Source organism: Sminthopsis crassicaudata, chromosome 5 (genome assembly GCF_048593235.1).
Source record: "Sminthopsis crassicaudata isolate SCR6 chromosome 5, ASM4859323v1, whole genome shotgun sequence".
NCBI lineage: Eukaryota > Metazoa > Chordata > Mammalia > Dasyuromorphia > Dasyuridae > Sminthopsis > Sminthopsis crassicaudata.
This window is the reverse complement of record NC_133621.1, coordinates 200,744,251-200,765,545: the sequence shown is the minus strand read 5'-3', so window position 1 is coordinate 200,765,545 and position 21,295 is coordinate 200,744,251. Positions and strand designations below refer to the sequence as shown.

General features: G+C 31.4%; 1 protein-coding gene across 2 annotated transcripts in view; it reads right to left on the bottom strand.

The window, feature by feature from the left end:
* Nucleotides 1–21,295, bottom strand: part of SLC38A4 (solute carrier family 38 member 4) — a 123,008-nt gene that overhangs the window by 12,493 nt on the left and 89,220 nt on the right. The window contains exons 2-13 of one of the 2 annotated variants that reach the window (XM_074269447.1): nucleotides 20,786–20,843; nucleotides 15,079–15,307; nucleotides 13,504–13,594; nucleotides 12,779–12,894; nucleotides 11,305–11,378; nucleotides 8,575–8,667; nucleotides 5,359–5,440; nucleotides 5,183–5,265; nucleotides 5,010–5,068; nucleotides 3,817–4,092; nucleotides 3,617–3,696; nucleotides 2,003–2,103 (exon numbers count right to left, since the gene is read on the bottom strand). In XM_074269447.1, the coding sequence (XP_074125548.1) occupies nucleotides 2,003–2,103; nucleotides 3,617–3,696; nucleotides 3,817–4,092; nucleotides 5,010–5,068; nucleotides 5,183–5,265; nucleotides 5,359–5,440; nucleotides 8,575–8,667; nucleotides 11,305–11,378; nucleotides 12,779–12,894; nucleotides 13,504–13,594; nucleotides 15,079–15,212 (1,189 nt within the window). In that variant the 5' untranslated portion in view covers nucleotides 15,213–15,307; nucleotides 20,786–20,843. Of the gene's footprint in view, nucleotides 1–2,002; nucleotides 2,104–3,616; nucleotides 3,697–3,816; nucleotides 4,093–5,009; nucleotides 5,069–5,182; nucleotides 5,266–5,358; nucleotides 5,441–8,574; nucleotides 8,668–11,304; nucleotides 11,379–12,778; nucleotides 12,895–13,503; nucleotides 13,595–15,078; nucleotides 15,332–20,785; nucleotides 20,844–21,295 lie in introns of those variants that run through there. The other variant, XM_074269448.1, reaches the window with a different exon arrangement.

Sequence of the window (21,295 nt, the reverse complement as noted above, 5' to 3'; positions counted from 1 at the left end):
TTTCCTAAGTCAATTCAAAAGGAAGTGATTTGGTTTCCTAGCAATGTGATGTCCAGGTTTCACAGGCACAATAATGAGGGTTGCATAATGGCTCTGTAGACATTCAGTTTGGTAGTTATTTTAACATTTCTTCTTTTCTATATTTTCTTTCAGAGCCTCCCAAACTTTGAGCTAACTCTAGTAATGTGTGCATCAACCTCATAATCAGTGGGTACATCCATAAAAAGTATACTGCCAATATAAGTGAACATCATTAAAAATTTCTCAATGTACTATAACCAATGGTTCTGTGAAAAGATGTGCAATAGTGCCTGATGGAGAACCTCTGTTTCCTTGGTGTTAGTTGTCAGCAAAAAATTAGCAGTTATGAACAAAAAGTTGCACATCAGCTCTTCCTTCACTTGTAGCCTTTTCAAGTTAAATAACTCACTGCCAGTGTGGTAGCTGACTTTGCCTTTTTTATCTTCATTGAAGGCATCTGAAAACATCACTTGAAAACATCATGCAAAAAAGTATAAAAGCAAGCATACAGCCCTGCTTCACTTCATTGGTGAATGGGTGAACATATTGTTCTTTACCCAGAACCCATGTAATCATATCATCATGAAATTGTAAAATAATATTGATGAACTTCTCCAGGTGACCAAATTTTGCTATGATCTTTCACAAGTCTTCATGATTGATAGTATCAAACGCCTTGGTCAGATTTGTGAATGTTGAGTCCTTTTCCCTTATCACTAATTAGTGGCCCCACTAATGCTGTATGGTTGAAATGCACCATAGATCTTTGGTCCATAGTCTATAGATACTACAATGAAATTGAACTATTCTTGCCTCAAATATATGGTTCTGTTTACATTTAACATTAACCAATTCTAACATTTTCATGTGGATCACTAGCTCCTTAATAAACATTATCCATGTATGTATTTAATGAGATAGTTCTGATGCATTTTAATCTCACAGAATGCCTACACATTTGTACTGCATTCAGGAACCATAAATCATAATCCTCTTATTTATGATTTTTTTGAAAAGTGTCTCATGGAAGCTGAATGATGACTATAATCCAATTTGTATTAGCCATATAAGTCTGTAATGGTAATTTCAAGATTTTCATTGGTATTTTTGGATTGTCTTTGGATTTCCTGAAGTGAGGGAACTATGAGATATCCACAATCATTAGAAGTTAAATCTGCATGAAACCCACCCTTTGACATAAAGAACTTATATGAAAAACATGCTATTTTATGAAAGAGTAAGTTATTAAGCTAAAATGATACTCATTTAAATTTGCACCAAGATTATTTAAAAGTTTGGGCTTAATATGCAGTCTCTGATATTTATTTGGAAAACAAGCATAAAATAATATGCTATTGTATTCTATAGCCGTTTCTTAAACTGTTGATCATGATCTTATATAAGTTCATGTAACTAAATGTGGGGATCACGAAATTATGATTTATTATCAGTAAATATTTGATTTGCATACCTATTTTATATCCCTATGTACTTGGGGTCATGTAAATATTTCTCAGGCAAAAAGGAGTCTTGACTGGAAAAAAATAAAAGAAGCCCTGTTCTATATCATCAAAGCTTGGACTGGGGTAAATCAGTAGTTGTAAGGAATAAAATGCACATTATCCTTTATAGAAAGAAATTATTTAATATGAGAGTGAGGATTTTACAAAATGTTGTTGGGTTGATATGTTCTCTGAGCCTGTTAGCTAGACTCTTATTACCATTTTCTTAAGTAGCATATTGAGATGGCATATTCTTTTTTTTTTTGAGGCTAGGGTCACACAGCTAGGAAGTGTTAAGTGTGTGAAACCAGATTTGAACTCGGGTCCTCTATCCACTGCGCCACCTAGCTGCCCCGAGATGGCATATTCAATGAATAAATGCCACAACAGATTGTGCTTTTTATCTAAAATCACTACAACAATTCTAAATACTCAGGCTGCCAAATGAAGGGTTTTTTTTTAAAATAGTTTTGACTTACCATAGAAGCTAAGGTAACCAAACAGGGCAGCAAGCAGATACATTATCAACATTCCTGTAATGGAGATGTTTGACACAGTCTGCATTTTCTTTCGAGAACGACTAAAAAGAGAGAAAACAAACTGAAAATTTAATATTACAAAGCTGGTGAGGAATTTGTGAAAGCAGTTGCTGTATAACTTTATGTCTAATTACTTAATGAATAGTTGATTTATAATGCTAATTTAAATTTGACTATAAAGAATTTGTTTCAAATACTGTAGCTAGCCTATTTGTTTATACTTAATATTTTAATAAAAGTAAATAACAACATGACTACTGAATCATAAACATAACAAAAATAACAAATTAGTTTCAAGCCTAAGGAAACTTAAGAATTTTATTTTGAAATGAACTTACTCACTATATCAAAAATTTTACTATTGGAACCAGACAATTCACCCAGTAAAATATCTAATTCCTTAGGGATAATTCATATATATATGCATTTATGCAATGTGTTCTTATCATAAGTCATCATGAAGAAAATGGAGATTATCAATGACATTTTGTAAGAAGTCAAAAATTTGTGTAGAAAGCAGCTTTTGAGAATGAGCATTGTAATGTTCATTTCCAAGTATTCCCATAGTTAGTGACTATTCTATTTTTAAGAAATAAAGTTGCTCTAGTCATGATTTGATTTTTTAAAAGAACTGATAATGGACAATTAGGTGGCACAGTAGTTCTGGGCTTGGAATCAGAAAGACTCATCTTCCTGAGTCAAAATCTGCTTGTAGACACTAGTTGTGTGACCCTAGGCAAGTCAATTTTCTTCAGATTGCTTATCTATAAAATCAGCTGAAGAAGGAAATGGCAAACCTCTTTAGTATCTTTGCCAAGAAAATCCCAAATTGAATCATAAAGAGCTGGACATGACTGGGAAAAAAAATGACTAAACAACAAAAGAATTAGTAACTAGTCGATATTTTTTAATTTGAAGGAAAAATAGGGTAAAGGGATGTAGTGCTTTTTAAAAGGATATCAAGTGATATCAAGCCAGGAGAAATTGCGGTCTTTTCCCAGAAAATCTTCAACAGAATATACAAATGCATCAACAACTGATGCAAAAAGGAAGTATATCTCTCTCGCATGTTGATACTCTGGGGAAAAGCATCATTCATTTCCTATTCATTACAGATTTTGTGACACTTCAAATGTTTTCTAGCACATCAGCCCTAATGCTTAGTATCTGAGAAACAAGAGGATTCTAGTCTTCAATGAGGAAATTTGTAACCATGAATCAATTTGTAAAAATGGAGAGTCCTATCCAGTAACATCATTTGATAGAAAAATGATGTTTAAAAGAGAACAAGATGTTTGGCCATTTCCAAAGGGAAAATGCTGAATTAAAAGCTTAGTATTGACTATCAGTAAGTTATTGTCTATCATTTATGTAATGAATGCTCTGAGCTGTCTATATTTCCAGGCACTTCACTGATTAAAATATGTTCCCATAATTCATTTTAAGATAGAATCTGTAGAAAATACTAAAATTATGTTTCCACAGAGAAGCACATGGAACATGATGAACACATTTTAAAATAAAATTATAAAGCTAAAACAATTGCAACCTTACTCTTTAAGCTCACTGTAGATTGGAAGTACCTCAGGATGGCATACAAAAGCAAATGCAAGAATGGGGATTGCATAGGCAGTCTGAAAAACAAAACAACCTTAATTAGCCTTTTACAATAGATAGCACTATTGTGCCATAACACACTTAGTGTGTCACATTTATATAATGGTTGGAGATTTAGGTTAGAGAATCTTGCTTACCCGTGAGTTAAATGCAAAGTATTTTGGTTGACATTTGTCAAAACTCTGTTCTTCATATTCTACATCCCTCCTGTGAAGGAAATCTTTGACCTCCTTCTCATCTAGATCTGCAAAATCTCCATTAGTATAATCCATCATGAAATTCACTTCAGTAGCCTGAGAGTTATTGGGTAACATCTTGAGGTGCATCAGAAATGTATTGTTATATGTCATATTTCCAGTATTGTGATCCAGGACAGGTAGAGGACAAGGAATCTGGAATTTCTTATAAATCACCTAATTTTGAATATAAGAGGTGAGGGAGATACAATGAAAAAAAATTGAGATAAAAATTGTGAAAGATGAAAATGATATGTGTTATTGTTTTTAAAAAGCTACTGCTGAGAGTCTTAGTTTAAGAATAAATATAAAATTTCCAGGGTCCTATTTTCCTTATTAATACATTATATTATCTATCCTAATATAAACAACTTCAGCATTTTGGGTCTACTATTAACAGCCATTGTCAGTATGCAAGATATTTTTGTTCATTAAAGCCACTACTAGTCTTTCACCATTCTTAGAATTATATGTTGCAGTTTTAGAGATATCATGCTAAATAGTAAAGATATTGCCACTTTCTTTTAAAAAAAATTAATGTGAAGGTGAAAATGTCTTCTCATGGATTGAAAATGAATGCAACAGAAGTGAAGGGTTGAGGTGAATCTATCAGCCCCTAGAGAAGGAAAGAGAAGAAAGGTAGTGAGAGGGAAAAGGAGAAAGGAAGCAGAGAAGAAACAGGAGTACTCAAGAGTTTTAAAAAATATTTCATATGCCACTCTTTCATTTGATTGTATTATGTTTGGTTTGTCAACAACAGAGGCATGGGAGCTGATAAGGTTCATATCTACTTCTCCTTTGAGGTTGCTAATTACTTTCTTCTCTGAAGGAGAGAAGGATTCCTGACTGACTGGAAATCTTTCTTCTACCTTAACACATATATGTCCAATGTGCCTGTATTATGTAATTCAGCAATTACACTGTTATTTTATTTCATCTAGTTTCAAATTTTGACAAGATTTCCCCCTCAATCAAAATTATGATGATAAGAAAAAACTATCAGTTGTGAGATTCATTTCATTATATTTAAATAATCAAAATATTAAAATTCATACTACATTGAGCCATAGATAATATGTCAAGAAATCACTTACTACACTGACAAAAAATACCATGCAGGTAAGAGAAAATCCACTGGTATAACCAAGATAACCTATGAGAAAGGAGAAAAAAAGATTTAGTCAGTTATTGTTGCCAAAGTACATCCTACATAATCAAACTATAAGAAGCAATATGGATAAAAGTTTCAGTTGGGAAATAAGTTTACCTAAATTTTTAAGAAGAGAAAGTGGAAGAATAATCCCAATAGATACAAATATAACGAGGTAGTTGCCATTGAGGTACCATTCTCTAAAAAAGAAAAAAGAAGAAAGTTATACTAGCAGCTAAAAAAGTCAAATAGGCTGATTTAGTTGAAGTCATAGAGAAAACACAACAACATACCCAGTATTCTCTTCAAGTCCCATGAATGTTCTGATTACTTCAGGTAGTTCATATTTAATAATAAAGAGGTAGCTTGACATTGCTAAAACAAGGGGGAAATGGACAACTTAGTGTTTCAGGGAAGAACAGTAGATGACATTAAAAGCATAGGCTAAAGAGAAGTAATGGTATCAAGGACATATTATACACCAAAATTAAAGTCCTACTCCAATGCTTTATCATGATATATGAGGTGATCCTGGATTTTTAAAGGCTATAATAGGAGAATATAAATTCTGATAATTCTTACTGCTGAAAGAACTATCAGGGATAGTAATACACTATGTTTCATTTATGTGATGACCAGCCTTGGTAAGTCTGGAAAGGTTCACTCTAAAAGAATGGTCACCTTCTAGTACTAATAGTTTAGGTCATGACAACTTATGAGGAACCATCTACTAAGGCATGAAAAAGTTGTAATTTATATTTCTAAAAGCAATACTCTCCCCAACTGAAGTACTGAACTCTAATTTAAAGTACTGAACTAAACTATAACCAACACAGCTCTGTCCTATTATAGATGATGTTTCATTTATATTCCACACCTTTCTTCATAGTCCTGTAGAGCAGAAGTATTAAATGTATGGCTCATAACATGCCTTAATCCAGGCCAAACTAGATTAAAACATAATTAGGAAATATTCAATAAAATAGATACAAATGCTATCTAAGTCAATATGTGACCTACAAGAATCATTGTGTATGCTTTAGTGGCCCTATTTCTTTTTACTCTAGATCAGTGTTTTCCAAAATAGAGACCATAATCTGATCCCAAGGACCCTGTGATCAATCATTTGGAAAGAGATTCATTTTATCCTCAATCCAGGATTCAATTTGGGATCTTATCTCTAATAATCCCTTCCTCTGTCTCATTCTTTTACTACTCAAGCTTCCAATCTCCCTCTTCTGACTTAAAAAAAGCATGGGCTTTTCAAGGCAGTTATATCCTAACTTTACTCAGGCACTCATAGTATCAACTGTTCAGGTACCATTGAGTTAATTATATCACTAACTCTCTCCAGTCTATCTACCTCCTCTCCAGATGACTTTCTGATTACAATAAATGTTCCTCATGGGGGTTCTGTGCCCTGGAGCAGTGATCCAAGAGAACAATGTCATTCCTTTTCCTTGGGTGGAAAAGAGCGAATCTTACAGTGACTAACATACAGTGTTAATACATAGTGATTATTTATTAAATGTTTGTTGATCTAACCACCTGAAACTCAATTAAACAGATATTGAATTGTTGTGAACTTCATCACAGATTTCATTACATTATCTTACCAATTTGCCAAGTCTCCCTAATATTACTGAAAGTCTGCCAACCCAGATCCATCATCTTGACATAAGTCCTCATTTTGTCTCACTGCACACATCCAAGCATATCTCACATCACCTTCTCCTCTCCAAACACACAATCAACATTCTAGTTCAGATTCTGATCCTTTCTCATCTTGATTATTGCAATAATCTTCTAATTGGTAATAACCTTCACATAGTTATGGAAGTGGTTTTACTAAAGTACAAGTCTAAACATGTTACTATCCTACTCGATAAACTCTGCTGGCTCCCTATTGAAATTAGGATTTAATATTATCTCATCCTACTTGGCAAATTGAATATTATAGTGTATATAACATTTACTTTAATGGTACATTAATGTATAAATTGCTAAGTATATATAAATTTGGTAAATATGCTCAATACAAAAAAATTATAGAAGTATAATCAAAAAGTTTGCAGACTCCTCTAAAAACAGAGGAAGCACCTGTCCTATGGAATTGGCAAACTGTCCCCCTTCTAGGACTATTTTGTCATCCCTCTTACCATTGAGCCATTCTGAGTCTCTTCTCAAACATAAACAATATTTCCCCAAAGTGATTTGCCCAAAGTCAAAGGCCCACTTATTTTGAATATTGAAAAAAACTGAGTCAAGCATGAAACTATGCTATTAAATTCTTGGCAATTATTCATTTTTTAAAATAAAACAGCAAATTTAACTAGTCAGTTTATTTGACTTATATGGATTTGGTGTAAATATTAGCAAGATGAATGGAATATTTATATTCTTGATTCCAAATACTATCTAATACTGCATTATCAGTATAACATATATAGAAAAGCATACCAACTTTCCTTGTCTGAATATTTTACCCAGTATTTTCTGTTTCAAAAAAATACTAAAATTACTACATAATTTTTAAAAATTACTGGGAGGAGCAGAAGAAACTAAGGTTCCTGCAAACAAACAAACATAAAGTCCAAAACCTGCTTTCCTCATTTTTTATATTGGAATGTCATAATGGCCATAAATATCAGAATCCCTATGTTCCCCAAGGAATTTGCTGCAGCTAAAAGTGGCAAATTGAAGAAAGATGAAGATACAAACCTTCTTAGTACATCTTCTAGAAGAGTAATGGAAGCTTTAGAGACTGAATTTGCATTTTGGACCTTGTGCTCAGATACCCAGAGATATAGCACCTTAAAGCAAACTATCTACAGCTATCTCTCATATAATTTTGTTTTTCAAAACTCTTTTTCTAGTGTTATGTGAATCAACCTCAGAGGTCTAGTTCCAAAAATATAACCCTAATCCCCAGCTATGCCTAAAATTTTCAGTTATAAATTATATTTACTGCTAAGCTTTCTTCATATATAAATAAATGTATTATATTTGCAGTAAATGAAAAATAATAGTATGTACTTATATTTTTTTAAATAGACGTCAATTCAAAGCTAGGATTTGAAACACTAGTATTTAAGTCTGATTTTCAATTCCATTATTGCTTTTAATGGCATTTCATTTGTGCATATTGTTAAGTAGAGGAAAGAAAGAGAGACAGAAAGAATGAAAGACAGAGACAGACAGCCAGACAGACAGGCACAGAGATAGAGAGACAGGGAGGAACAAAAAAGAAGAGAGACAGAGACAGAGAAGGAAAGAAAACAGGGAGGGAGAAGGAAGGGAGAGAGAGAGGTAGATAAAAGAGAAAAGGGGAAAGCAAGGATAAAGGTAAAAGGCAGGAAGGACACAAATTTACTTAAGAAACAGCAGCCTACTGAAAGAGAGGAACAGTTATTTTTCCATTTATGCAATATAGATTAAAATAATTCTAATGTGCTGGTCAATTGAATGTAAATTTTCTCATGTAGTAAACATTTTGTCATTTGTCTTACCTCCAATGTTTTGCATTGTAATGGAAACAAAAGCTCCAATTTTCCCAGGCCATCCAAATGCTTTTTCCCCTAATTTCTCATAAATTAATGAGCCTGTATGTAAAAAAGAAAGAAAAAAAAGAAGAAAGAAAGAAAGAAAGAAAGAAAGAAAGAAAGAAAGAAAGAAAGAAAGAAAGAAAGAAAGAAAGAAAGAAAGAAAGAAAGAAAGAAAGAAAGAAAGAAAGAAAGAAAGAAAGAAAGAAAGAAAGAAAGAAAGAAAGAAAGAAGAAAGAAGGAAGGAAGGAAGGAAGGAAGGAAGGAAGGAAGGAAGGAAGGAAGGAAGGAAGGAAGGAAGGAAGGAAGGAAGGAAGGAAGGAAGGAAGGAAGGAAGCCTTAATGAAATATTTTAATTACTTTTTATTCATGTAAGACATTTCTATAGAGTCATCATGATGCAATAGAGAGTTGGCTTCAATGTCAGGAAGATCTAGGTTGACTTCCTGCTTCTGATAAATACTGTGTAAATCATTTAGTAACTTTTCAGTGGCTTAGGCAAAGCTCTAGGACTGTATCTTGCAGAGAAGGTACTTTTGTTTTTCTGATAGAGATTGATCATTAAGAGTATACTAGCAAAAGCAAAGATCTAATCTCATCTTCAAAACATTTCTATATGCAACTTTATTTATACCATGTATAAAGAGTTTAAAGAAAAATTATTAAACACACATGTATTGGGACCACAGAATCACAGATTTTTAAAGAAATAAAGATGATTTAATACAGCCCCTTTATTTTATGCATAAAGAAACTGAGGACCAGAAAAAAATTCACAAAGTGTCATACAGTTAATAAAGTCTAACAGCAGCACTAGCAGCAGCAACAATAGTAATAGTAGTAATGGTAATAGTAGCAGCAGCAGCAGTAGTAGCATAGTAGCAGCAACAGCAGCAGTAGTGGTAGTAGTAACAATAGTAGTAGTAATAGTATCAGCAGCAGTAATGACAGTAATAGTAGTAGTAGTAATAGTAATAGTAATATTGCAATATGCAACAGCAGCAGTAGTAGCAGTAATAGTAATAGTAGTAGTAGTAACAGTAATAGTAGTAGTAGTAGTAATAGCAGCAGCAGAAGTAGTAATAGTAATAATAGTAATAGTAGTAGCAGCAGCAGCAGCAGTAGTAACAGTAATAGTAGTAGTAATAGTAATATTAGTCATAGTAGTAGGAGTAGTAGCAGTAGCAACAGTAGTAACAGTATTAGTAGTTGTCATAGTAGTAGTACCACCAGCAACATTAGTAACAGTAATAGTAGGTGTAGTAGTAGCAGCAGCAGCAGTAGTAATAACAGTAATAGTAGTTATTGTAGTAATGTAACAGCACCAGCAATAGTAATAGTAGTAGTAGCAGCAATAGCAGTAGTAACAGTAATAGTGGTCTTGTAGTAGTAGTGATTGTAGTAGTAGTAGTAATAGCAGCAGTAACAGCAGTGTAGTAGTAGTAGTAATATTAGTCATAGTAGTAGTAGCAGCAGCAGCAGTAGTAATAGTAGTAGTAGCAGCATCAGCAGTAGTAACAGTAATAGTAGTTGTAGTAGTAGCAGCAGCAGCAGTAGTAACAGAAATAATAGTTGTAGTAATAGCAGCAGCAGCAATAGTAGTAACAGTAATAGTAGTTGTAGTAGTATCAGCAGCAGCAGTAGTAACAGTAATAATAGTTGTAGTAGCAGCAGCAGCAGCAGTATTAGTATCAGTAATAGTAGTTGTAGAGTAGCAGCAGCAGTAGTAATAGTAATAGTAATCATAATAGTAAAATAGTAATTATAATAGTAGTAGTAATAGTAATAGTAATCATAGTCATAGTAGTAGTAGTAGCAACAGCAGTAGTAGTAACAGTAATAGTAGTAGTAGTAATAACAGTAATAATAATTGTAATAATAGTAGTAGAGTAATAGCTGTCGCCATCATAGTAGTAGCATCAACAACAGCAGTAGTAGTAACAATAATAGTAGTAGTAGTAATAGCAGCAGCAGTAGTAACAGTAAAAGAAGTAGTAGTAGTAAATAGTAGCAACAGTAGCAGTCATAGTAGTTATAGTAGTGCTTTAAAATTTGCTAAGTGCTTTGCAAATATTATTTCATTTTATCCTTGCAACAACCCTAGGAAATGTGCTACTGTTATCCCCATTTTTAGATGAGTAAACTAAGGACAAGTAATAATGATCAAGTGGTTTGTGCAGGATCAGACAGCCAAAAAGTGTCTAAGATTGAATTTGAACTCAGGTCTTCCTAACTCCAAATCCAGCACTGTGTCTACTATACTATCTAGTTTTAACAATGGAAAGAGTTAAATCTGAGTCCTCTGACTACAAATTCAATCTTCTTTCCACTGTACTATGGTGCCTCTATTCACAGTAGAAGACCAGAAATAAAACAAGAAATTTCAGTACAAATAACAATAATTAATAATCTCCAACAGGGATAGCAGTTCAAAATCATTCTCAAGATATATTGGAAAAAAATTTTAAATTCAAAATATTTATGTATGTAATCCAAAAGTAACCCCTTTCATTTCTTTTTGATCTTAATAAGTCCCTTAACTTGGCCAAAAAAACTTTAAAAGTTGGTCGTCATTGAAAATAAAACATAATTTTTTAAAAAATGAAATTAACATATATTGGGGACCAAAAATTTTTTCAAGAATAAGTCAAAGAATAAGACTATGTGCTAAAAAGAATACAAATTTTGATAACATACCTCCTTCTTTGGCTGTCTTCAGTAAAAGATGAACTGAATAGAGGGATAATATAGCCACAGTAAGAAGCATAATTCTAGGAGGATAAGAAAGGATAGGAAAAGAGCAACGAACAAGATATAATCAATCTAACTACTTTATATCATATATGCAAAATGCATAGCATACATTGGGGAATTAAAGTAGAAGAATCAAACTCACTATTAATATATTGAATTTTATTTTTTAAAAATGAACAGGGGGCATCTAGGTGGCTCAGTGCATAGAGTGCATCTTTTCTCAATCACTTTTTAAAAATCTTAGACAAAGAATTAATGAATGGATTATGATTGTGTAGGTAAAAATGAGCATTGTTTAATAAGAACTTCATGTGTAGCACAGCAAAATTAAGTCACATATCTATAAGGCTTAGAAAGCATCACCAGTAGTGACAGTGATGTTTTAATAATAACTTATAGAAATCTCATGGGGTAGGTAATTGCAAGTATTATCAAACCCATTTCACAAATAAGAAAATGGAGGTGTTAAGAATAAGTTTTCATGATAGCCCAGGTCTTTTTTTTTTTTCTCTTTTTTATAATTAACCATGGGACAATTAACTGCTCTGTAAAACTGCTCTTAATAGAATGGAAAGGCCATTGGGTGGAGACTCTACTCTGCTTTACAACTTATAGACTCGTAGATTTAGAGAGAGGAAAGATCTCAGGGGTCATTTATTGCAATCCTGTCATTTTTACACATGAGGAAATTAGGACCCAAAGAAGTTGAACCATTTTTAAGAACAGATAGGCAATAAATATCAATCCTAGAACTAGAAATCAAGTTTTCTGATTTCAAATACAGTGCTCTTTTTACTTCCTCTCTGATGAGAGAATTCAGAACAACCAAGGTAGCCTATGTAGGCTGAAATAGATTCTCTCCTTAGGACTTTGAGTCCTTTCTATTTATCCTGCACGTGAACTCAACATGTTTTGTCTTCCTTTCAATGATTAGAACCTATGCCTAATAAATACTTTTCAGTAATTAATTTAATAAACACTTAAAATTATTTATATTTTGTTTTACATAACTTTTATTTCTAAATATATCTCTCTCTTATTTCTATAAAAATAAAGAAAAAATAGTTAAGCAAAACTATGCCTCAAATATGACATCCTGCAACCATAAACTCTGAAAAGAAGGGAGGGAACCGTATTTTCTCATCTTTTATTTCCAAACAAGTTTCAATATTATTACAAATTTGCTAACTTCAAAGGTACCATGTTGAGTTATAAGGATTTGAAGAAAAGTTCCTTGCTTATACATTCTACTGGTTTTACTTTTGCATTATTCAACTACTTCAATTAATAAAAAAATGGTAAAAGTGATATACTTTCTTGGATACCTTGCAAATATATAGATATATATTCATATCCTTTATTTAAGATCATTTTAATTGAATAATTGAAAAATATAATACATGTAATAGACACTTACATAAAAAGTATTATCCCAGTGTTGGCCATGGCATATGACAGCCCTAAGATTCCACTCCCCATAATGGCATTACTGAGGTTGAATGATGACATTCCAAAGGATGTGGTTCCAGGATGCTTGAAAAAAAAGTGACCATTCTAATTAAACACTTGTGGAAAGCAGCCTCATTTTAATTGCTAGCATTCTCATAATTTTCCCATATCTTTGCTGATAGAAAGTCTGAGACCTAACCAAGATAGAATTGCTAGGAATAAAACCATGTGATTTTTGGATATATATTTATATATGTAGATTTCTACGTATGTGTGTTTTATTTACATCAATAGATATAATATATATATAATATGCATATGCATGTGTCTTTTGCTCTAATCAAGAGTAATATAGAATCTTAAGTATAATATCAATAGAATCTGAATATAGAAAATATTTCATATGATATAGTGGAGAAAAACTGGAGCCTTAAGTATGATTTCAGTTTACATTTGGGTTACAGTAATTTTCTTTTTCTTTACAAAACAACTAACATCACAAATGAATTATACAGACATATGGCGAACAGGAAAAAAAAAAGTCTTTATTCCAATGAAGAACTGAATAAACAAAGAATGTGCTGATGAAAGCTTTGGAAAATTTCAGTCATATTGTTTTTCCCACAGAGCTTCAGACAGACCTGACATCCTCAATTCCTGTTTTTATGTGCTCAAAAGCATGAATTAACTTACGTGTTCTTCTTCATAGTCTACCAATTTCTTTTTACTTAGAAGTCCATTTGTCAGAAACTTTTGGCTTTCTTCATCACCATTAGCAAATTGACTAAACCCGAACAAGAAAAAAAAAAAAGAAAATAACAAAACGTTTCAACAAATGCTTGGGAAATATATTTATTTCACAGACAACTTAAATAATAAAATGAGGAAAGAGGTATTGAAAAGAACAATTGAAATTAAAGGAATCCCAAGTCATTTAGAAAGTTCAGAATAAATTTAGAATCTTTATTATTTAATTGTCATTAGCCCCAGCTTGATAAGTGCTATACTTTTATGGCATACCTTATCAATATGTGCTTGGCCCTTACTTAGCACTGATAAAGTCTTATTTAACTTTCAGTATAGAGAAATAGTAACTTCACATCATACATATATGACACATATCCAAATTCTTTACATCCAGAGTGAGTCTTTTCCTTAAGTGTTATCATCCAATCCCTATGGGAGCATAAATATACCTTCTGGGAGATAAGCCAATACTTTTCTGTATAATTGCATCCATGTTTGTATTATCTCTTTTAATCAATCCTATTCACTACCTCTACTCATCCCTCTCAACTATTTTCATCCCAGTTGACACAATTTTTAGTTGCACTTCTGATTATATATTCCATTAATGTTAGTTTATCACCTTTCCATATAGGGACAGATATTTCCCCTCTCTTTTTGAGCCAAATATTAATGGTTAGGTTTTAATTAATATATATTTTTTATTATAAGATAAAGATTGCAGGAAAGATAATGACCTGGGTTCAAATCTCAGCTCTGATTCAGGGTATGTGATCATAGGCAAGCTACTTAATTTCCCTGGGTCCTTTGAATTAAGTAGTACATGTGCCATAACAGCCAAAGACACTGAGACCAATTTAGAGACATTATGGGAATTTACCAATTTTATGCAATTTATAAATAACAGAGCTTTTGAATCCTGATCTAAGCACAGAATTTAGAGCTATATTCCGATTTTGTGCTATGTAGCTGACAGTGTTCTTTTCCCTAAGTAATTTTTAAATCTTTTATCAAGTGTTTTAGGTATGTGATTAAGTAAGTAAAATATTTTGATTACGGAAGAAAACAATTCTACTTTGATGCCTCATTGTAATATGTAGGCTTTGAAAGGTTATTCCAGTATAGTACCAATTCTGGTAGATCCCATTAGAGTTAAAATGCCTCGGAATTGGTGCTGGCAAAGTAGACTAAGGATGAGCCTGCTTATGGAAACACATGGCCATTTATAATAATTGATTCGAGCCACAGTAGTTCATTAACTATTGAATAAGGTCTGGAAATGTTTTGACCTGTGTTGATGGAGAAAACATACTGTGTAATCATAGATTTTTTTTTAAATCTGAAGGTCTAGTTCCTCTAGTAGCAAGAAGGTCTATAGGGGTGAGACTCACAAAAATCTATGTTCCCTATAATACAGGCAAATAATGGAAATGAACTTTCCAAATAAATCCCTGGCTTCCAATATCCATAAACATTGCTCTCTAGTTTTCAAGCAGCCCCTGATTATTGTCAATAACATACCTTTTAATAGGGGCCTTTACTGAATTTACCATCTCAATATAGCTGTCTGGGACACTTTCTCCACTACTGCTTTTGTTATCAAGTTGGATATTGATTTTCTGCAGTTCCACAGGATCCATTTGAACTGTCAGCATTTCCTAGTCTCTACAGCAGCTTCTTCAGGGCAAACAATGGATTGTACCTTGAGGCTGAGGTTCTCCCAACATATATAGACTTTCTGAACGCCGTTCTGCAAGTAGAATACAAAGTAATTCTAAGTTTCCTTAGATTCAGAAAATGAGTATGAATTTTGCTCAGTTTGTTCATCACAATGATATGTAAAAGAAAGAAGTTTCTACAAATTGGGAAAGTTCAAGTACAAATGAAGAAATGCATTTGTGATTTTATTTATATATATGGTATTCTACACACACACACACACACACACACACACACACACACACACACACACACTGATGGTACCTAAAAATAATAGTTCATACCTAAGGGCTATGATTTCATAGACCCATGGCCCAAGACCCAAGATATTTCTAAGTATTAAGAGGCAGGTTTAGAGGAGGAATTCTTCAGTGCAATGCTAGTACTTTATTACTACATTACCCTATACTATTTTTTAAAAAGCAAGAAAAAAGTAGAATTTTTGATAAAAGTTTTACTATTTACTATTTTGCTAGATTTTTTCTCATTTAATTTTGCATCAATCAGGTCTAATCACTAAAAGAGTTACTATAAATATTTTTGTGCATATGAATTCTTTTCCTTTGTCCTTGGATTTCCTTCACAGAATATGCACATTTTGAAAGCCTTATACCAAATTTCCTACCAAAATAATCTTTTATTACAGTGCATTGGTGTGTCTATTTTCCTATATCCCTTCCAGCATTTGTCATTTCCATTTTTTGTCATTTTACCTAATATGATGGATGTGATGTGTTATTTCAGAGCTGGTTTTATTTATATTTCTCAATATAATTCCAATATTTCTCCAAGTATTAGTGATGGAGAGCGTTTTTGCCCACTGAAAACTTCCTGCTCACATCATTTGATAATTTTTATTTTTGTAAATTAGACTTAATTCACTACATATTTCATAATGAAACCTTTATCAAAGATTCTTGCTGCAAGGCTTTTGTCCTCATATTTACACTTATTTGCTTTTGTATATTGTGGACCCAATCTTTTCCACTGATTTCTATTTCTTATCTAATATCAAATTTTTTTGATAATTACAGTTTTGTAATATAGTTTGCACTTGGTACTGACTTCCAAGGCTCCTTTTTGTTTTGTTTTTGTTTTTTCATTTATTTTTTTTATATTCTTGATCTTTTGTTCCTCCAAAGAAATATTGCATTATTTTTCTAGCTCTTTGTGGTAAATTTTTTTGACATTGAATAAACAAATAATAAATAGTATAATAGTATAATTATTTTACTGCAGGTATCCATGAGTAATTAATGTTTCTCTGATTATTTACATCTCTCTTTACTTGTAATTATGTTCACAAAAGTTCTGCGCGTCTTGGCAGATATGTAATGCTATTTATAGTTATTTCAACTGAAATGGCTTTTTTATATTTCTTTCTGCAGAATTTTGTTGGTAATATATTAAAATTCTGATGGTTTATGAGGGTTTATTCTGCAACTACTACAATTTTTAATTGTTTTGATAAGTTTTATTTGTTTCTCTAAGGTTCTCTTAGTTAATGATCATATCCAGAAAAAGTGATAATTTTGCTTCCTCTTTCTCTTGCTTATTGTTTTATTACTACAGCTAGCATTTCTGGTACAATACTGAAAAGCAATAGTGATAACAAATATCTTTGTTTCATCTCTGATTTTATTAGAAAGGTTTCTAACTTACACTCATTGAAGTTAACACAATCTTGTTATTAGATATTTCTTATCATTTTTAAGGAAAAGTATTTGTTCTTGTACTCTTTAGTGTTTTTAACAAAAATGGGTGCTGTATTTTATGAAAAAGTCTTCTACATCTATTGAAATGATAATATGATTTTTGTTGGTTTTGTTATTGAAAAAGTCAATTATACTTACACTTTTACTGTGTGTAATCTTTGTAATAATATATTACTACAATCCTCTTGCTAGCATTTTACTTAAAATTTTTGTCTCAGTAATAATTACAGAAATTGGTCTATAGTTTTTAATTCTCTATTTTGACTCATTGATTTAGGGATAGTGATCACATTTGTATCATAGAAAGAATATTGTAGAATTCTTTTACCTATTTTTTTCAAATACTTTATATAGTATTGAAATTAATTGTTCTTGAAATGTTTCTTAGAATTTACATATAAATCTGGCTGGTCGTGAGATCATTTCTTAGAAAACACATTTATAACTTATTCAATTTCTTTTTCCAATGTAAGATTATTTAAGTATTCTATTTCCTGTTCTGTTCATCAGGGAAATTTATATTTTTGTAAATATTTATTTCATTTAAGTTATCTTTTTAACAGTTGTAGACAGACAAAATATTAGCTAATGATTGTTTTTATTTTCTCTTCTTTGGTTGTTCACCATTTTAAATTTTTGATACTGTTATTTTGTTATTTTTCTTTATTTTTTAAATAAAATGAAATAATATTTTATCTATTTTATGGTGTTTTAAAGACAAATAAAACAACTCTTTATTTTATTTATTAGTTCAGTGTTTTCACCTTAAATTTTGCTAAACTTTCTTTTGATTTTCTTCAAGATTTTTTTTATTTTTATGTTTAGTTGGGGAGTTTGAATTTGTTGTTTTTCTATATAGGCGAGATTGTATGACCAATTAGTTAATCTGGTCTTTCTTTCTTTTATTAATAAAAAATTTTAGAGATATAAAATTTCCCCTAAGTACTGCTTTGACAATATCCTAAAAATTTTGATAGGTCATCTCATTATAGTTATTATGTCTTTTGATCTACTCATTTTTAAAGATTAAATTAGTTTTCAAACAATTTTTAATTTATGTTTCAAAGGATCTTTATTGAATGTATTCTTTCTTGCATTATGACCAAAAAAGGATGAATTTATTGTTTCTTATATTCTACATTTGCTTATTAATTTTTTAAGATATAACCCATAATCAGTTTTTGTGTTAGTACCACATACCACTTAACGATGTATAATTTTTTCTATTCCTATTCAATATTCTCTGGAAAACTGACATATCTAACTCTTTCAAAATTCTATTCATCTCTTAAACGTCTTTCTTTTTTTTTTTTTTTTTTGTTTAGATTTATCTAGTTCTGAAAAGGGTAAACTAGGGGCTACATTCACTTTCTTAAGAGTGGTTAATGAAATCAATGCCTCTCTTTAACTCCTAAAAAGTAAACCCCTAGCAGATAGATTATAAATCTAACCCGATTCCCATGTTGGACACAGAAGAAATCTCTCAACCCTGGCACTCTTTGATTCTGTCTGTCTCACTTTCCCAGTTAGGTTGCTGACAAACCCTTCCTTCTTGCTTTCCATACAAATGAGCCAGCTCTAAGATCATCTCTAGCCATGTCATCTGTGATGTATATATATATTTTATAGCATATAATATATATGTGTATATATATATTAAACTTTTTAGTGTTTTACTTTTTATATTTTTTCTTTCTGTCATTGCTGGATTGTCTGTGTTTTCAGTTCTTTTATCATTGCATATACTAAGAGTTGGACAAAGAGAGCAAGATGGAATAGTAGTGCTTGTGAACCTCTCAGGTTGCCATTTTCCTGATATCCTTCTTTTAAACTTTTTAAAGTACTATTTATACCTTCAGAAATGTATAGAAATAACATGGAGAGTATGTATGTATATATATATATATATACATATATATAATATTACATAACTAATATAAGCCAAATATGTGTTTGATATGCAGAATAGAATCATTACACTTAAGAGCTAGAAGCAATCTTAGAAATTATGTCTTTTAAAGGGAGAAACAGAAAAATGAAATAATTTGTTGCCATTCAAATCTAAATTTAGTCTGACTTTAAACCCGGTATTCTTTCTACAGCATTACTATTGTCTGCTCCAATTCCTGCTTCATGATGTAGTAATAAAATACATTTACTTATATATTTTTTCAAAGATTGTTGATTTATTGATCTCCATAATTCTACAATATATATTAGTCCACAAAAGCTTAAAAATTAAAACTATAAAATTTGCTATGTGTTAAGGGACAGCTCAATTCTCCAAGAGTCTTTACAGCTGTGGATTATAACATCTGAAGGAGTTACAAGGCAGCCTTTGCTGACACAGGTGTTGCTTGTGGACTAAGAATGAGATAAATTTGAGGCAGAGGGAAGAGGAGAGATATCAGACAATGTAATTGCTTCTCCATGGAGAGGTCAGAGAACAGCAACTGCCTCTCAGTCTCTTTGTATCATCCTCTCACAAGAGGAGATCCATTTTGGATTGGATCTCCAGCAACCACTGTCAGGTGGCTCCCATGTATTCCAATAGCTCTCCTGTGTATTTCAACAGCTCTGCCGTGTATTCTACAGCTAGGAACATCATTTAATTTCATCTTAGTGAAAGTATCAAACTAGTTTTTTAAAAAATCATTATTTTAATACCAACCTAAGTATAATATTTACTTGATGTAAAAATCTGAAGAAATTAGATGTTTTATATCTCTTGTTTAGTGTTTATATACTTTATCAAAAGTTGTGTTGTTCATATTCTGCCTAATAATAGAGACTGAAAGTCTCTACTTCAGAAAACACCTGAAACTGTATTTAAAATGTAACTGTGAGCACTAGGAAAAAGCTCACCAAAGTCATTATAAATAATAATTTCAAAAAAATTTTCATAAGATCATTTCCTATTTATTGAAAAGTCCTCTTTCTATAGGCTTAAAAAGAATAGATAAGCACTATTGATTACTAGTATTAAACTGAACTATCAAAATGTGATTGGTTTTACTATTTCCTGGATTATTTTCAGACCAATATTAATTATTTATAAGTTAAAACACAAAATTGTGATAAGATCTGTGGAAAAATCCTTTCTCTTTTTATATTTATCCCATTAAAAAGCATGTATCTTTATATGTAATTTATTCCCTGACATCAAAACCTGGTATCACATATAAGTATTATGTATTCCATTTGTATTAAAGAAAAGCAGATTCATTGAGAACATTCTAATATAGAAGACAAGTAAAGGTATTTAGCCTTTTTCTTCAAATTGATCACAGACTAGTCTGACCTCTTGGTACATAATGCAATTACTAACTTAAAATGAATGAACACATTAAGACCTACTGAACCTACATTATGCTAGATGGTATTTCTCTCTTTTCTTTGACTAAAATGAATTTTCAAATTAATGGAAAGTCACAAAGTGCATCCTTCTTTTAAAAATATTTCTTTTAATATATTATTTTAATTGTAAAATTCACAAAGATTAACTAGAAGCTACATAAAACTACACATCTTATTACTTTATAATTTCTACCTTAATCTTTCATATTGCCTAGTACATTCATTTTGTGTCCAAACATCCAAATGATTATCTTAAATAGCCCAGAGCAACAGGGATTTGAGTCAATAAATACTAAAGGTAATATTTAATATTTTCAAAAGGAGGAAAATACTTATGTTTTTCATCAGTTAATTTCAGAAATAAGAAAGATAATTAGAATAATTAGAATAAACACAAATTTTGTAAGAACATTCCTTTTTTAAAAAATTAGCTTTACCTCCAAGCCAACCATCCAATCTTCCCCTCTTTTCTTAATTGTTTGGAATGACATACACCTGTAAAAGAGTTTACTTATATGAACCTTTGTGTTGCTATGTGGGAGTAAACCCAAGAAGCCAATCACCAACACTAATCCATCCCAACACCTCCCTTTGTCAAACTTGCGTCAGCTCTTTTAAAAAAGAAAACAAAACAAAACAAAACTCCCAAATCATTTTACTGGTGGACACTTAGTTTAAACATGTTACACCAGCTTCTATTTACTTTCTGAATTTGGCATTAATACAAGTACACTGTGGCTGAAACTTTTCCATAGCTTACTGCTATTCCATATCAAAATAATACAGACTAGTTCCCAAACTTATCCTCAAAAGGGTCATTTTAAAAAAATTTTCATACAGGAATAAACAAAGATTATATTTTGGAAGTCAAACAAAAAGAATCATGAAAATATAAAGGCAGATTGTTTCCTAATACATTTTTACTCAAAGTGGAGAGTAAATATTTT